This window comes from Coffea eugenioides, chromosome 11, assembly GCF_003713205.1.
Source record: "Coffea eugenioides isolate CCC68of chromosome 11, Ceug_1.0, whole genome shotgun sequence".
Classification (NCBI taxonomy): domain Eukaryota; kingdom Viridiplantae; phylum Streptophyta; class Magnoliopsida; order Gentianales; family Rubiaceae; genus Coffea; species Coffea eugenioides.
This window is the reverse complement of record NC_040045.1, coordinates 50,432,281-50,450,258: the sequence shown is the minus strand read 5'-3', so window position 1 is coordinate 50,450,258 and position 17,978 is coordinate 50,432,281. Positions and strand designations below refer to the sequence as shown.

Sequence of the window (17,978 nt, the reverse complement as noted above, 5' to 3'; positions counted from 1 at the left end):
AAGCAGAATTCAGGTTGTGCTGAGCACAGCCAATGCCCACTTAAAATTTGAAGAATAATTAAGTAAAATCATTCTTTCACTTAAAATCAACAGAAGTCAAAGTAGAATATTTGCCCACTTATCTATATTACTAAATATAAGAGTAAATGTTAATCCTATCACTAAATACTAATTAGTTAAACTATTTATAACTATAATTGGACGTAAAATTTTAATGGAAGTTGATACGCTGAAGTTTAGCTTAACAATTAAATTTGAAATTCTTATATATTTCAATGTTATTTAAGAATTGAGATTATGAGTTAGGATTTAGGATTATGAACCTTCTTTTTTTTTTTTTTACATATTATGTTTGTTTGAGTTGATTGAATTTTATTGGAAAAACATATAAGATATTATTTTGTTACAATAATTTTTTAGAGAAAATTAAAATATATTAACTCACTATTGATATTTCAGATATTACCGAATTACTGGTTCTCTGGTCCAATTTATCAAACTAAGGTTTGGACAGTGATTGAATATTGGTCTTAAAAAATCAATTTTTGAATTACCAAAATTTTTTTTACCAAATTCCCGATTATTGGCCAATGAACACCCATAAACATCAGGGCTAGACTTATTTGATTTGGCATGAATGAAAGGCAAAAAGAAAAAAAATGATGTGCAATAGCAAGAATAGCAATGTGCAAGAAATGTAGTAGTGTTTTGCTACTTTGAAAGAGCCAATCATGGTTTACTCTAGTAGCAATAAGGAACTTTATAGGGTTGAGAATATGAATCTTTAGAGAATATGATCAAGGTGGTTTTTATGCCCCTGTTACTTCGCATAATTTGAGCACTAAAATTGTTAAGTGTTCATGTCACGTCACTGCTAGAGAAACATTTGAATTAATTAAGTGGCACTGAATTTTCTAAATAAAAGTTGCTTCAAAAAATAAAGGGATAATTTCAGTCTCACTCACCTCTCCTGAACTTTGTAAAATATCAGATACCTCCCCTGTCAGGTTATTGGGCCCTATTTGTGATATCATTAATGATGAATTGACAGATATACCCTCATAACTTATGATATATTTCGAAACTATTTTGACAGAATTAGTTAAATGAGTAATACGAATGATTAACCAACTTAACTATAATTTAGATGCAAAACTAATAGCGAATGATCAACCAACTTAACTATTATTTGCTCTTTATCGTTGGTTTAGCTATGCACAAAAAGGTATTGGCTTCTACCTTCCAAAATGCAATAGGCACCTTGCCTTTTCCATCAATTTCAGATACATCCCCTGAAATTTCATTATTATTAGATGGTTTATACTGTTCAACAAAATTAAGGCCCCGTTTGACAAGTGAGTTTTTTGGGTGTTTGTCTAAAATTTTACTGTAACTTACTGAAGAAGTTTTTAACAAAATTTTTGAAGTATGTAAATTTTTGAATATTTTGAAATATATAGTTTAAAAATTTTGACAAATTTTTTGAGGTTACTGTAATTAAAGTTTTTAAAAAACTTGTAGCAGACAAACTTGGCAAAAAATTCAAGTGCCAAACAAGTCCTAAGTCACTAATGATAATCTTGAGGGCAGATGTGGGATGAAGTGTTTTTCTCTCTCCTGATATATATTTAAAATTGTTTATGCATTTGAATTGGGTGAGATTTGAGACATTCTACTTAGTTTTAGGGGAAGTAGCTGATATTTTGCAAAGTTCAGGGAAGGTGAGTGAGACTGTCAGAAATTTCAGGGGAGGTTTCTGAAATTATCCTAAAAATAAGTGATAAGTTATTCACGTGTTAATGAATGTGATTGTAGGTAATAATAGAGAAACTGTAATTAGAATTTAATTAAAATTTATCTTAGGGTTGAAACCTATTATTAGTCCATTAAGCCTAATTCAATAGTCATGGTTTAGACAGCACATCCATCCAACCAGATAATAAGTTAATTAATTATAATTTAATTAAGTTAAGATTAACTCACTGGGGCTCAAAGAACTACATAAAGGTCACGCTCTTTTTTTCTTTTTTTTTCGGTAAAGGCCACCCCTTTTAAGGGCCAAACAGTTATAATATGACGTATAAAATTTATTCATTAGGCTGAAATCTTTTGAGTCATCGGGCCCATTAACAATAAAGGATATCATTGTTTTGAATATAGAGATGTATCACTTGTTGCATCAATAGAACGTCACGTGGCGAACAGAAGGCAAAATATTAAACCACCCATTCTTCATATATACAAGGTAAACATAAAAAAAATAGGAAACTGACATATCATTTATTAATTCTTTTTTCCCTTTCATTTTAGTTGCGAGGAAGTTTTTCTTTTTCTTTTCTTTTTTTTTTTTAGAATTGTGGGATTTAAGGAACCGGGGAAGGGGTTGGAGGGAAGAAGGGAAAAAGGATTTGATCAAGAACTCTTAATTCTTGGCATAAGACAATGGCCTTGTACAAACCTTTATACTACTTCTTTTGGTTAATTCACATGTTGCTGTTTTGAAGAAAAGAATATTATTAATTCTTTTTCCTTTTTTTTTTGGTTGAGGAACCTTTTTATTACTTTTCCTAGGGTGGAGTGTTCAAAATGGTTGCTTTAACTAATTGTTGTTATTATTTTTTTTTCAAATTGAACCTACAATTCTTTTCCTTCTTTTCTTTCTGCCTGTACATACTTTTTTTCTTGGGGAATAAGGGTATAGACAATTGTCATTAATAATTGTCCCGAATAGTATAACATTTTTTGAACCGACTCTAATTCTATTTGAACTATTTGTAAAACTTTACGACAGAAATGCAATTATTGTACATAAGATCCATCACAATAGAAATACAATTATTGTACATGGAATCCATATAAACATTAACAGAATATCATACATCTGTTGTAAGGATGTACAAAAATATTACATCATTCATGAACGGTGGATCTAACAATTATCTCTGCCCACGCCCTCTTCTTCGTTTTTTAACTTTTCGGAGAGCCATGGATGATGGAACCCTTAAATCATTAAAGTTTACAACAAAATCTTTCATTTTAGAAGAGTATCTATAAAGTTCCTCATTTAAGATGTTTAAACGGTCCTCAAAATTCAACATTGCTTTAAAAGGAAAAACTTGTTCCGTTGGTTCTTCAACTTTTCCCTATCCTTTCTCAGAGAGTTTAAACCAAATGTCATCTCTACAAGAATAACTTCACGTAAAAGCCCAATAATAGTTCAAATAAGACTTTTAACTCTAGTCTTTCCAAGGAAATGATTGGCTTTAAATTCCCAGGTTAAATGAATATACAGGTGTAGATGCTTATGTTCAAGTACAATGATGCATTCCTTCCCCCCCCCCGGTTTCCCCCTTATTGTTTTGCGTTACTTTACTCTTTCCGAGTTGGAACAATTTCGTTGAATCGATCTACAATCCGCCATCCCCATTCCCCTTTCCCTTTCTGTGGGCCTCTGATGAGCAAGAATTTTCCTATCAGGTATCACAAAATGAAGATTAGAACCTTTGAAATAAGTTTTTGAAGGCAAGATTATATCAGAGTACTGCTAAGCAAGACCAGCAGCGTAACAATTTGAATGCTCTCATAATAACGACAAATTTACATTCCATCACATTACAACTTCATATACAGATACAAAAGCAAAACCAAGTAAAGAGAAAAAGAAACACATGGATGGCTGAAAAAGGAGATCGCCACAGGCACAAGTCCAAATGCGCCCAGAAAAAACTCCGAAGCAGTCGAAGTACGCTCAGGGGAATAGCACCCAGAAATCTCGCTGTATCAATTCGGTGTGAAAAACCTTGGAGAAGTAAATTTACAAAATATCTATTTTTTGAAAGAAAACTATTCACGAGAGTCATGACTCCACGGAAAGGCAGCAAAACCAAAACTTGCCAGAGAATTTCTCCCATTCACAACAAAGTTATTTAAGAGGGATCAATCAAACCCCAAAGGATCAGTCTTTCCACAAGTCAACAATCATCTAATAAATAGGAAATCCATAAGAATTATTTTCAACATATGATTTACACACTTCATGTTCTACCTCAATTCCATGGAAGCAAAGCTCCACTCTCAAAATCAACCCCGGCCTGCATTTCGTTGGTTTCTGAAGTAGCTAAGAAGTGCTTGGGCCTGCAAAAGAGCCAAAGCCTCGTTACATTTAACTCAACGCCTAAAAAGGTAACAAAGAAAAAGAAACCACAAACGATTTAATAAAATACCTTTTCTCTGGCTCTCGGGGTACCAGATTGTGACAATGCTACTAAAGGTGGAACTGCACCTTCCTGGAGAACCATATTGCAGAATCTATTGCTGCTAGTGCATAATTGCAAGAGAGCAGCAGCAGCATTCTCCTTACCTCTTGCAGAACCCAGCTCAACAACCTCAACCAGAACTGGGATTCCTCCTTCCTGGCCAATTGCCGTCCTTCCTTCTGGAATAGTTGCAAGATTCGACAAAACAGCAACTGCCTTATCAACCATACCTGCAGCAGGGTCCATCAATTCTACAAGGTACTTCACTGCACCAGCCTGCACAATACGTGCCTTGTTTTCATGAAATATTGACAAGTTAAACAAAGCTGTGGCAGCATCTTTCTTTCCCCTTGGGGTTCCATTTCCTAATAGATCTACTAGAGGTTGAATTGCTCCTGATCTCCCAATCCTGACCTTGTTTTCCTCAATGACTGAAAGACTGAAAAGAGTGGCAGCAGCGTTCTCCCTTGCTTCAGGACTACCAGTCTGAAGAACATGAATCAGAGGTTCAATTGCATCTGCATTTGCAATTGCAGCCTTGTTGTTATCATTAATTGATAAGTTGAGAAGAGCCGTAACTGCATTTTCTTGTAATTTGGTGTCTGCTGAATGAAGTAGATTAACTAATAAGCTAATAGCACCACAATTTGCAATCACAATTCGATTATCCATATTATGCCTAGCAAGTAGGCGAAGTTCAGCAGTGGCATTTCTTTGCACATCCAAGGAAGTACACCTCAAGTCCTCAACTAGTGTTCTAACCTGAGCCTCAACACCAGAAAGATCGGCCCTTGTTTCAACTGCAGGAGAAGAAACAATTCTTGGAACAAAATTCTGAGACGGTCTACGCCAAATAGTTTGGCTTCGAGATCTTGTCTCCAGTCTTGACGCAAACTCTGGCTCTCTTTGTGGTGTAATTAAATTAGAAGCTGGCTGGGGAGCCGATGTAACCTCCCCCGAAACATCAGAACCATAAGTTAAGCCCTGGGAGGGTGCCTCATTGCCATCACCAGGCATTGAATTAGAATGGGTGCTAGAAGCTGATTGAGTTCTATTATGACCCTGAGATGACTGTTCATCTGCCCCAGCACTGTTGTCTCTAGATGGGGACAAATAAAGCTGACCACTTCTATCTCCGGAGTTGACCAATCTATCCTCAGAACTTCTCCGTGGCACATTCTCAATATCCAGCCCATGTCCATTTCCAGCTACTCCAGGCAGAGAATCCTCAGAAGATGAATGTGGATGAGATGGAGGTGATCCCTCTTGTTGGATTACACTAGATGAGATTAAGGACCCGATAGGAGAACCTAAAGACCTAGTTGAATCTGGTGATGCAGAACGATTACTCCTGGAATGTGGTTGAACATGGGAATCCTTCGGTACACCAGACTCAGCATGTGCAAGAAGCAAAGCAGGCTGGTTCAGGCTCATAGACTTTAAGGGATCAGGCAGCTTCACATTGTTTGTTTCACACCAATTTGCAATTAGTGCCTTCACAGTGTAATTAGGAATGAGGTTGGTATGTGCTAGAGTTTGCCGTGTCTTGGGGCAAACAGTAAGCCCAAGATCAATCCATTTCCTGATAAATGCCCGCTCATAAGTTTGTCCAGATGCAACAATTACAGGGTCTGTCATGAGTTCAAGTGACAGAGGGCAACAGAAATCGGCAGGTATTGGTACAGGGCTACAGCTTTGGGACTGTTTCATCAAAACTAGGCAGTCATGCATGTGGGTGACAAGAGCAATCATTTGATCTAAATATTCAGCTTCTCCATTCTTCTCAGCTTGTTCAGCATTCTCTTTCAATTTTTCAAGGGCTACAGCCTCAATGAGAAGCTCTTGATTTGATTTTAAGCGCAAGCAGTCGGCAATTTTTGCCAGGCTGTCCGAACTTGCTCCAGATGCCTCCACTTGATCCTTAATAGCTTCTGTAATAATTGCTGATGTTTGTTCACTACCTAAATGCTTGAGTTTCTGTATGCAGAGCTGCAACTCAAAGAACAATAGATTAGGCAAACAAGTCATCATATACACACCCCACAGCCAATTTTTCAACACCAGCAAAATAGAATTCATTGAATCAATACCTCTAAAGATGCCACACTTAATTCCGCGGGGAGGAATCCATCAAAAGACTTCAGCAGCTCAAAAATTTCCAGTCCAGAAGTTTTCACTTTTGCAATCAGTGATTCAACTTGCAGAACCTACATATCAGGCAAATATTATGTTCCACTAGTCAATGGTTCCAAAATCAGTTGTCCCAATTAACATGCAGCACAGGAAAAGACAGATTCTATTTCAACATATTAAATTAGCTGAAATATTCTGTTCTGCCTTCTTCCTTGCATTAATATTTTCAAGATATTTGTAAATAGAGGATCTCAACACATACAAAATAAATTTTACTCATCAGTGGCTGCCAGTTCTCAAAGAGCTCCCTCAAATCTTCAACAGCATTACCAAGCCCAGTAAATGCCTTTTGAAGCTTTTCATCAGAAGTTACTTCAGCATCAATGATGGCATCCAGAACTGGCTTTACCAACTTCAGTATCTCTTCAATCTTTTGATAATACTTCTGAACTGGTTGCAAGTTTAAGTTTTCACGAGCTGACAGATGAAAAAAAGATGATATACTGTTTACAAGCACTTTTAGCAACTTTATCTCCATTCCACCTGGTCAATCGAATTGAGAAAGGGTTCAGAGATCAAGAATGAACTCTCTTGAAAGATTCCTTTACCAAAATTTAGTGAACTTTAAAACAAGACTATAAAGAAATGGAATTTTCACTACAACAAATAGGTAACAAATAAAAAGGAAGAGAATTATTCCAGCTTAAACCAAGATGCAACAATTACACTGTTTTATAACAAGTGCAACAGGAAGAAAGAGAACTTCTGACAGATAATAAAACATCTTTTCCCTAAAATTTGGTCAATAGAGAAAGAGTGGCACCTTTATTGATTGTTGTGTGTAAAAAATCGCATCCACACATACGGGTTTTCTAATCTGCTTTCAGTCAAGCAAGTCAGTTATACAGATAAGGAATCAACTTGTGTGTATGTCAGTAGGTTGTGCATGAGAGAGAGAGAGAGAGAGAGAGAGAGAGAGAGACTGTTTGCCTGAGTAGTTGACAATATACAGAAATAAATTATCACATCCAGTTATTCAGAGCATTTTCCACCTCCTATCATTGAGAAAACCTGAAGGACCTAAATTTGAATGATCTCTTCTATTTATGTATGAAATTTTTGAAAAGACAGATCTGGTAATTCAAAACCTAAAGGGCACCTTAAAAATAACTTGATTCTTTTATATGCTCACTTGTATAGTAATATGCAAGACGAACAATTAAGATTAGCTGCAACTCAACAAAAATTTATAGCCACCATTCACACAAAACAGAAAAAATACCTTACTTCGTAAAGCTGTAAATTTAATCCCTCATGCAATCTTTCGTATGGTGCTGATCGCTGATAAAGTAAACAGAGGGAAGAAGAGTATCCTTAAAATGACTTAGGTCAATTGGGCTATTATAGAAGGAACAACAAAATGCTGATAACCTGCAAGAGAAAACTGTCAACCGTGAATCCCATAGAATGCAAATTAACTTTAGATACGGTAATCTGCTCTCACTACTTCACTAAAAAAAAAATGAAGTGCAACTTGCAACTAAGTTGTCAAAGTGGTGAGAGATAAGTAATTGTTGGCAATCACTTGAAGCATTATTTCTAGGGAGAAGCATCATTTGTTGTCAAAATAAGAGAGTATGGGAGAAGCTTTGGTGCGTAGGGATAGACATTTGCACGAGAATGGAGATACTTGAACCACTAGGCCCCACCTTTCAAACACCGAACCCTGCCTTCTCTTCTTGTTGGATTTGCATCTTTTTACACCACAACACGTCTAGATAAAGGATAGGGGACAGGGGACCTATGCCCCAATGTATTTCCTTTCCTAATAAGTATTCTAAAAAAGAAGATCTGTAGCTTGTTCTTGCCACTTCAGAAAGCCAATAGGTAATAGAATGTGATGAGAAAGTTTTACAAGAGTGCATAGTAACATTTAAAGAAGTTTTTATGGATGTGCTTTGCAAAAAGGGTGGAGAAGAGAAGTGAGGAATGAAAGACGGCAAGAGATTAGTCAGAAACCAAACAACAGGTCTGGATGCTTTCCTGTTGCATGGTACACTATTCAACAAATCGAAGAAACTCGGTTACTGAGAGTGCATACTCAAACTAGAGCCAACTTCTAAATCTAAAGTCCGAAACCGAAGGACCAAAAAATATGACCACGGGAAAAGCTTATAAATCCCTATTAGGGAACCAAGATAAAATTTAGCTTCAAGCGCCTAATGAGTTTCATGCCAGCATATGGTTCAGTAAAACAAGTATTCATGATATAAGTGCAAAAACTGGGAAAAGAATGAGTAACATGACTTGATATTACTTGATTTAGTATGCCGCAGCCAGGGTATAAAGGCATTCCAATGGGCAATAGGGAAGCCTAAAAATAAAATTCACAGACACTTTCTAAATGACACAGAACTGACACCAATTGTAAAAGGAGGACGATGTCTTACAAAGCATGACAATTGAGACAATTATCTAAAACTGCAAATGCTTAGTAAATTTTTCCCATAAAAATAAAATGAATTTCTTGAAGAAATGAAGGATTATACAATATTAGTACTTTTCAAGCTCTATCAAACCCTACCAGATTTATAAAAATTCAATTGCAGAACCATCGACTTCATTGAGGTGTACCACAAGCAACAGCACCAGAAAATACATATTTAAAAAAAAAAAAAAATCTGCTTTTAAGAAATGAAAATTGAACCTGACAAACATACTTACCTTGCCTAAAAGCAATTGAATTTTTTATGGTTTGACCTCAAAGTAACAGTGACAAGCCTTGGGTGAGGTTCCTGTAAGTGATTATGGTTGGCAAACATTTCCACGCAAACCACTTGAAATTTCAAAAAAGCAGGCTAAAATCAACAACTATCCCATAAACCTCAACGAAACCACCAAGTGCTTCTCAAGAATACAAAAAATTTAGACATATATCAAGAACTCGAACAAAAGAACCAGATAAATCAGCAAAAGCAACATAAATAAGCAATTTCCTATTCATATAGAAAGTGAGAAAAACCAATTCGTAAGTAACAAATCAGTACATGAGCATACATTTCACATCCACAAGCGTCCAATTCACGTCCACGGCAATGGAATTAGGATTCCCGAGATGAATTTGTTCTCTTTCTGAGCTTAATTTTAATTGAAATGATTTTGGAAGAACAAACGCGATCACAACCACAAGGATCAGGAACAGAAGACGAAAAAGAAAAACCCTAGGCGACGGATCAAATAAATTTGCTGAAGAAAGGAGAAAGTGAATACCTTGGTTGGAGAAGAAGAGAGCAACGTCGTCGTTTTCTGGAGGGGGTTTGGTTCAACTTGGTAACCTTTCCCCGTCTAAAGACTTTCTGTAAAATTTCCTCGTCGTTCAGCTCCTGCTGGTGGTTTTCTCTGTCATCGTCTTTCCCGTGTTATTTTATTTCTCTTTTACTACTTAATGCTTTTATTTTGTCCACGTCCTTCTTTTTTTTTTTTTTTTTTTTAATTGTCCCGGAGTTTTGGTTGTGTACATGAATAAACAATTAACCATATTTGTCTTGGGCTCAAATAAACGAATTTGTAATCTATTCTTTCTTTTTTTAAAAAAAAGGTTGGAAAAGCATTCAAATTGTCCCCCCCCCCACCCCCAAAAACTTAAATTCTTATGCTATGTTAAGATTTTGTTTCAAGTTTTGTATGTTCTTAGGACTCACAAACACTACTATTTAATAGGTAACTTTCAACCCCAAAAAAAAAAAAAAAATCTTCTCCATTTTGCATAAGACAGTTTCGATTCATCTAATCAAATGGAGATTGAGTTTAACATTCAAGAACCATGCTTCTTCAACAATTAAGTTCTCAATCGATAGTAGTATTACGAGGATATTTGACTCTTGACTATGCAACATTTACCATGTGAATAATAATGTTTGTAGTATTAAAATCCAACAATTATATTCTCAATCAATAATATTGCGAGACTATTTGACTCTGCAACACTTACCGTGTGAAAATGTTGCAGTGTCTTTGAATAACATATATATAGAAAAAGGGGATAATATACATATATATATTTAAAAAAACCGAAATTCAAAAGATACCATGGAATTAGGGAGAAAGCGGTTGAAGAAGAGATATTTTGTTAAAAGGTTCAGGTTTTATGTCCAAATCAGCAAAGGTAGGAGTTGGTGGGTTTATTCCATATGTGCAAAAGTCGAACGGTTGGACGATACATTTTAAACGCTTTTAACCCTCAAATCAGTGGGTCCAAATTTGAGCGTGTATTGTTGGTGAGATTTGTAATAAAAATCAATCTTCTTACTTATAACCCAATATTAAATAGCACATCATCTCATCTTCACAAACTTTATACTTATGCCTTGTTTGGATTGCATTTTTCTAGATTTTTTATATAAAAAAAAAAAAAAAAAATACTGTAGCGATTTGATATATGTGAGGTAAAAAGGTGATAAGGAAATGTGTTCACGGGAAACGTGGCAATTTTTCTGAGGAAAATCACTGTCCAAACAGGGCCTTAGTATTCCAAAATTTCTAAGTGGTGCTCCGTTCACTATGCTAATATCGTTCGTTCCCTCATAAGCACTGTCTTAATGACAAGTATTTAACAGATAATTCACATAGTTAAACTGCTAGACGAGTAATTAATGATACGCAAGCCCAGATAGATTTAGAATTGCTTGTACGCCTGCCGGATTGTTTGATAAAAGGTTTGATAATTGTTGCATTTGGTTTCACTTTTAACAGCTTCATGTTTTTCATCCGTTCAAGATTGAATTGATAGATGATGAAAGAGGTCTGCTGGAAATATTCCAAATGCCTCCCGTGAGGGTGACAAAAGTGCCACATTGTTACCTGGAATTTTCCGTTGTATTGGAGTTTTCTTTTAACTACCTTTCCTTTTCGGATGCATCAAATAACACAAAACAGTGGTGAGATGAGATGCGTCTCCAATCAAATACTAAATGGTGGTGCATCTTTTTTTTTTTTTTTTGTATTAAGGTGTTAATTTTGGAAATAAACAGGAAAGAGAAAGAGTGATCCGAGTCTAATTCTTTTCTTTAAATACTACTAGTGCATCTTCTGCCGCGCGCGCCACTTCCGACTTTCTCATTTTGACCACTTAAAAACCACGAGGATTATCAATTATGAGAGACTCCCAGGGTAGAGCGTTGGCGGCCTGTTCTTGCACGCTTGCTGTCTCTCGAGTGAAAGTCTGCTACCAGCGTAGTCGAACATGTCAAAGTTTTGAGGTGGTCGGTCAACTTTTATATTCTTCCAATTTCTGTCGTTCTCACCCCACCAATAACAAGGTGAAAATACACAATTATCTTTTCGTATTTTACTGGGGTAGGACTTGGGAGGAGGATATTTTGGGAAGGTCAGAAAATATCCAGCCATAACAATATCATCGCATTTTCTTTCTAACGTAACTCTTTGACTCCGTAATTCTTGGATTAGCAGAAAAATTAAAAAAAAAAAAAATTATTTGAAGCCCACTAATTTCTTCTAGGTGTTTCTAAAAGTGAAATTTCAACTCTAATTGAGGTTAACAACGTGGCTTCTCCATTTGCTAAACTAATAACAGAAATCATTCAATTACCATGTATATCCTAGATTGCTTTTTTTTTTTTAACGTCATGTTGCCTCCATCAGCAAGCTGGAAGTCATGTTGCCTCAGTTTGCCTCGTCCCGTCGATCATGCTTGCAGTAGACCTGAACAGAAGAATTAATGGAGTACAACATACTAGATGCTCGGATTACTTATTCGCTTGTCCAACCAACAAACAACCTACTTGACTCGCAGGAAGAATCCTGCAAAGGGAAGCCAGGAAGATAGTCAATCCAGACCCATCAGGTCAGTCAAAAAACACAAATACTAGATTTTGCCTCGTAACTAGAAACAGCAACAGATATGAGGTCCCTAATGCAGGTAAGAAAATGGCAAGAACAAGCTTGTAGAGTTTTTTGCCAAACTCTTAGCTTAGAGCCTGTAGTGGCTGTAACAAAAACTCAGCTTCCAGTGGATTACCACTGGCAGCCCCCATGCATGCAGAGCGCCAACTTAGGCTGCCATTCATCAGCAGCGACCCTCAAATACTGCTAAATTTCAGGGTTCAAAGGGTGAGTGACACTTGAATCAGCCTTTGTCAAAATGCAAACGTTCGAAATTGAAAGGGAATGCCACTATTGAGAAATTTCATAGCTCACATACTAGGAAACTAGCCAAATGCAGCTATGCATGATCATCTCTTGCCTTCGTATACTTGCATCAAAGGCAAGCAAAGATGATCATGCAAGTATACAGATGCCAATCAGATAGATACCAACATCCTTTTACTAGATTGCATCCTTCAATTATTTAGAAGGGATTAAAACATTACCTTCAATCTTGGATTGGACCTTCTTACACTTTTTGATGAAAGAAAGCAAGGACACCTCAGCCCAATGCAGAGTCAAGAAGAAAACTAGACTTCCAGGTTGCAAGGCAGGCCTGCCTTTAACTATGATGGAAGAAGGCAAAGTGAACTTCGGAGTGACATTTTATCTTTTCCACTGCTTATATCGACTCGTCAAGATAAAAATGGAGAACAAAACGAGGCAAAACCACTTTTAACATGAAAAAAAGAGCAACCAAAAAACATTAGATAAAATTAAGGACTCCTTGCCATAGGATTAATTCCAAAATACTCTACACTGGCCAATATCAACAGTGACAACCTCCACCCCCACCCTTCAGATTAGGAAAAAAAAAATGTATATTGGAATCTACTACTACATACAATACTTCACCTCAGATCTATATTGGGCCTTGCTTTTCCCATCTCCAATACATAGAGGGATGAGAATTGCAAAATTGCACAGAAACTAGTACAAATTTCCCACAAGCGATTCAGGTAAGTGATTGTCACCATCTTTGTAGACACCTATTGCGCGTTCCAGAGATGGAAAACATTTATATGCACAAGGGATCTTTCTGGCAGAGAAACAGTTGGCAATACCAGAGATGGAAAGTCCTGAGTGCTGCGCACTTGGCAAGTCATTGACAGAATCATCGATTAATTTCCTGAGTTTGTGAGCCTCTTGAATTTTAATGGAAAATTAGAAAAGGTAATGCCTCGTGATACAAGGTATACTATAAAAGCCACATATGCAGCCGTAAAAACAAATACGACTGATGTAAGTATCACTCCACTGACTTCAGATGAGAAGAAATCCACTAAGAGATATCCGTTAATCAATATGATCAAAACAGCAACTAGCCATGAAATTATCTGCAAGAAGAAACCCAAGAAATTCAAAAGATCTGTGTATAAGTTGTGTCTCTATATGTTGATTCTGATGATGCCAGATCCAACTATCACGTATTGGTCTCTTAGTTGTGTTTGACCATTAAATGTATAAAATGACAAAGGCTCCAGAAATATACCACACTGTGGAAATGTTATGGCACCTAGTATGACCACGTAACTTTGGAATAACTAACAAACCAGAAGTAACGAACCAAAAACAAAAGAAAAATATCAAAACGTGCAGATTGTAGAGGTCACGGAATAAAGAAGGTAAAAACAAGCACAAGACCTGGAGCCATCATCACATACTTGAGCCTTTGCTTGATCATGGGCAAGAACATTAATTATAAAAGTTCTCGAAACTTTGTGGCAGTAATGTGGAATTTTTGAACAGAAAAGTGCAAGATTTGTGCACTTCGTGATTGGTAAAAAAACTAATTCTAGTAACAAGAACATTAGGTCCTCATGAGAAGAGTCCACACAAAGACAGGTCATTGGTCAAAGACAAATAGTATCTGTACAATCAAACCTATTTCCCGGCAAACATGCCAAAAGCTAAATAAATTAGTACAGAAAAAAAAATTGACTTGTTTTTTGGTCAAATTACAGTTTCTTCAACTATAAGTCAAATTACAAATCAGATGGTGGTTACAAGGACTAAATAGGGAGTGGGGAATGACAAAATCAAAACTAGAAAGTTATATTATGTCCTGGATTCAGATTTAAAGTTTCTACCCATGATGTAGAGGGCATATACGTTTTAAGCTTTTAGAAAGTACTAGATATAATACCACGTGCTCCTAATAAAGCCAGATTATGGGATGGACAGAACACTCAAATTAGTTTGTCATGCCAAAGACAATGTTGAGTTGAATGCAAGACTAATGTGAGGAGCTACAATTTTCATTCCTCTACAGTAAAGTACTCCAAAGTGTCACACAACAGCAGAAGTCAACCTAAGAACTCCAAGAATTTGGATAAATACACACAGAACTTGTTCATAAGCCTCTAGCAAATGACCACAGAAGTTACACATCACTTATATCATAGCAAACCAATTGAAACAAGAACGAGGAGGAAAAATTCCAATTACTGCATATCTAATGAGAATTTAATACAACTAAAATCAGAATGTCATCAACATTGCAGCACAATGCAAAATAACATTTAAGCAAGCTGATCAAGAAACTAATCCCTGTAGAACTATAAAATTGCAATGATAGTTCTCTTTACCAACATCAAGGAATCTAATTTTATAAAGTTAGCTGTCAATGTAGGCTATAATGAATGATGAAAATGCACAATTAAATGCAAAATTGTCATATCTTTTTAAGAAGGGAACATACCTTCAGAATGGGGCCAATTCTGAATACACCCATTATGTCCTCCTTGGAGACCAGACAAAGTAGAGGAATAAGGGCAAAGGGTATCTGAATTGACTGAAGTATGTTCAGCCACTCATTCATAGTATCCAATGATCCTTCAGAGGTTTCAAAAATAAGAGCAACAGCCAGGGTAGGAATTATGGCAAAACTCCTAGTGATCAGTGCTCTCAGCCACTTTTTTAACCGTAAGTTCAAGAAACCTCCCATGATAAACTGACCAGCATAAGTGCCAGTGATGGTGCTACTCTGACCAGCAGCTAATAATCCAATAGCCCAGATGTATATAATTGGAAGCAATCCTCCACCGTACTTCTCCTCAAGATACTGGCCTGCATTCACGAGGCCAATGTCATTGGCTAGTTCAGTACCATAAAATGCCTTCGCAAAAACCGTTGTAACAAACAGATTGATGATGAAAGAAATTAGAAGGGCAGCTGCGGATTCTATGGAGTAGTAGTTGATTGCTTCTCGAACCCTGCCTATCTTGCGGGCGTCGATCTCTCTTGACTGTACAAGAGCGGAATGTAGAAATACATTGTGAGGCATGATAATGCAACCCACAACTCCCACTCCCTCCTTTATTGTTTTGGAGCTCAGTTTTGGAACCAAAACACCTAACATCCCAATGGACAATGTCAGATATAGGCAAGCTTAAAAATACACAATTGAATAAGGTACCACATATCGTTAAAATAATAATAATAATAATAATAATTTAGTGTCTCACCAAGAAGAAGTTCAACACCATTTGGTTTTGTTTCACCAAACATCCATGCAAACGAGAGCGCCATGGTTGCTATGAGAATTGCAAAAAGTGCTTCGAGCTTCCTGACCCCATAATTTTCGAGAAATAGAAATATAAAACTGCATCACGACATCATGGTGGAAAATCAAGTCAGCAAGTCAAATCTTGGGAAACATCTTCACAAATCACAGAGAGTAATAACAAAAGACCTAACAAATACGAGTGTTCCAAAATCTAGTAAAATCAAATGGTTACTTCACATAGCAACCACCCCAGAAGCTAATTACTTGGTTACCTAAAATTCTCAATAAACAAACGATCCATCATATTCTTAAAAACCATTCATCATCAGCATATCACAAGAGTCACAAAAAAGGCATCAGTCTTTCACATTCAAAGGTCTAAAGCTTAAAACTTTAGAACAGACAACCACTAAACACAAGCATAAAAATCGAAATAAATCACTCAGAGCAGAGGGGGAAAGAAAGCATTTTACCAATCCAGAGCAGTGATGACGACACCAGCCCAAAGAGGCAACAACCCATTACTCAAAATCTTAATAGCGATGGCGCTGCCAATAACCTCCTGAATATCAGCCCCAACCAAAGCCACTTCAGCCATGACCCATAAAAGAATCCTAGCCCACGTGGGATACTCCACCCTACAGAGCTCAGCCAAGTGTCTCCCAGTAGCCACGCCGAGCCGAGCCGACAAGAGCTGGACTAAAAGCCCCATAGCCGTGGCCCACAACAGCAGCCATAGCAAAGAATACCCAGCAATGGCACCCGCCTGAAGGTCCCCTTCCAAGTTACCCGGATCAAGAAAAGCTATGCTCATCAGAAAACCCGGCCCAGTGAAAAGCCAGAGCTTCTTCCAAGAGAATGGCGGCGCCTTGGTGGAGCAAACGTCGCTGTTATCTCCTCCTCCTTCATTAGGTTCGTCCGCTCCTATTATGTGAACTTTTTCTGTAGAATCATAGGCTCTTTCTTCATCGGAAGAATCCAGAAGTGGGTTCACCAGTAATCTCTGTTCCTCTTCGTCCCGGGGAGGCATTTTTTTGTCTCTCGTTTTGTTCTTCTTCTTTTTTTGTTTTTCCAAAAAAGGAAAAACCCTTCGCTGTTGAAGAAGGGTCGCTTTTCTCTAATTACAGGAGAATAACACACATAAAAACACAGTGATGGAGTGGGATACAGGGACAGCGGGGAGGTCTATATATACATGGGTTTGCTTCTTCTCGACCCCTTTTTTCTTTTTGTTCGAGGAACAGGGATGAAGAAAGGAAGCGAAGAATAAGACGGTTAACAGATGGTCATCTCTTTCACCTAGTCTATATATTTCCCTTTTTTATCATTTCTCTTGCTATTTCTTTTCTGCATTATTATTTGTAGTGTGCTAGGACACAAATATATAAATCTTTGGGCCCGTGAGCTTTTGAGGATTGTCACTTGACAAGGCTATAACGGTCATTCAAGATTGTTTTTGTTAGTCTCAAAAGACAAAAAAAAGATTGTTTCTGTTTCTTTTTTTAATCATCTTCGTATGGTTCAAAGATCCTCGGCATTGCGCTGATCAGAGAATTACAATTACGTGTTTGGTGAACTGGAAATTGGCCACCATTCATATCTTACCTGAACATTCTCTTGATTTGGAATGTAGAACTGTCTGTTGGAATGATTTTCCTCTTTTACCGGTGATCTATAATTTGAATCAAAATGATATCTTTGTTTTACTCTCTCAAAGGAAAGCATCGCGCGGTTCAGGGCACTACGCAATGTGTATATTCCAAGTGATATCGGTGACAATTTTTCATCCAAATCGCAAAATTAAAATTTAGATTCAGCTGCTCGATAGTATTTTAAATAATATTTCGATTGCATTTTCTCATTGCCGGACAATTTAGGTCGCCAATCATTGCCTGTAAGTTGGAAATGCAACTTGAGTTTGTTTGGATAAGAGTTTATTTGGATGATTTATTTGAGATAATTACTGTAGCACTTTTTGTGATGTGATGTATGTGAGATAAAAAGGTGATTGGGAAGATAAAAAGGTGGTTGAAATTTGTGAAGTAAATTTTTTTATTTGAAATCAAAGTTGTCCAAACAAACTTGTTTGGATAAGAGTTTATTTGGATGATTTATTTGAGATATTTACTGTAGTACTT

General features: G+C 36.7%; 2 protein-coding genes across 6 annotated transcripts; both read right to left on the bottom strand.

Moving 5' to 3' along the window:
- Window positions 1-3,586: 3,586 nt before the first annotated feature.
- Window positions 3,587-9,788, bottom strand: LOC113751594 (U-box domain-containing protein 4-like). Of its 5 annotated transcripts, none has more exons than XM_027295648.1 (8): window positions 9,660-9,788; window positions 9,114-9,225; window positions 7,672-7,820; window positions 7,213-7,266; window positions 6,652-6,932; window positions 6,347-6,463; window positions 4,224-6,245; window positions 3,587-4,134 (listed from the first exon to the last, which is right to left on the bottom strand). In XM_027295648.1, the coding sequence occupies exons 4-8, from the start codon at window positions 7,250-7,252 to the stop codon at window positions 4,081-4,083; spliced, it is 2,514 nt and encodes an 837-aa protein (XP_027151449.1). In that variant the 5' UTR covers window positions 7,253-7,266; window positions 7,672-7,820; window positions 9,114-9,225; window positions 9,660-9,788; the 3' UTR covers window positions 3,587-4,080. The 5 variants fall into 5 exon arrangements, with proteins under 5 accessions (XP_027151449.1, XP_027151450.1, XP_027151448.1 ...); XM_027295649.1 differs by having other exon boundaries at window positions 9,114-9,184; XM_027295647.1 differs by lacking the exon at window positions 9,114-9,225.
- Window positions 9,789-12,992: 3,204 nt separating this feature from the next.
- LOC113753123 (metal transporter Nramp3-like) lies at window positions 12,993-17,182 on the bottom strand. Its single transcript, XM_027297220.1, has 4 exons — window positions 16,314-17,182; window positions 15,800-15,936; window positions 15,034-15,686; window positions 12,993-13,669 (listed from the first exon to the last, which is right to left on the bottom strand). The coding sequence occupies exons 1-4, from the start codon at window positions 16,868-16,870 to the stop codon at window positions 13,454-13,456; spliced, it is 1,563 nt and encodes a 520-aa protein (XP_027153021.1). The 5' UTR covers window positions 16,871-17,182; the 3' UTR covers window positions 12,993-13,453.
- Between the last annotated feature and the right edge of the window lie 796 nt (window positions 17,183-17,978).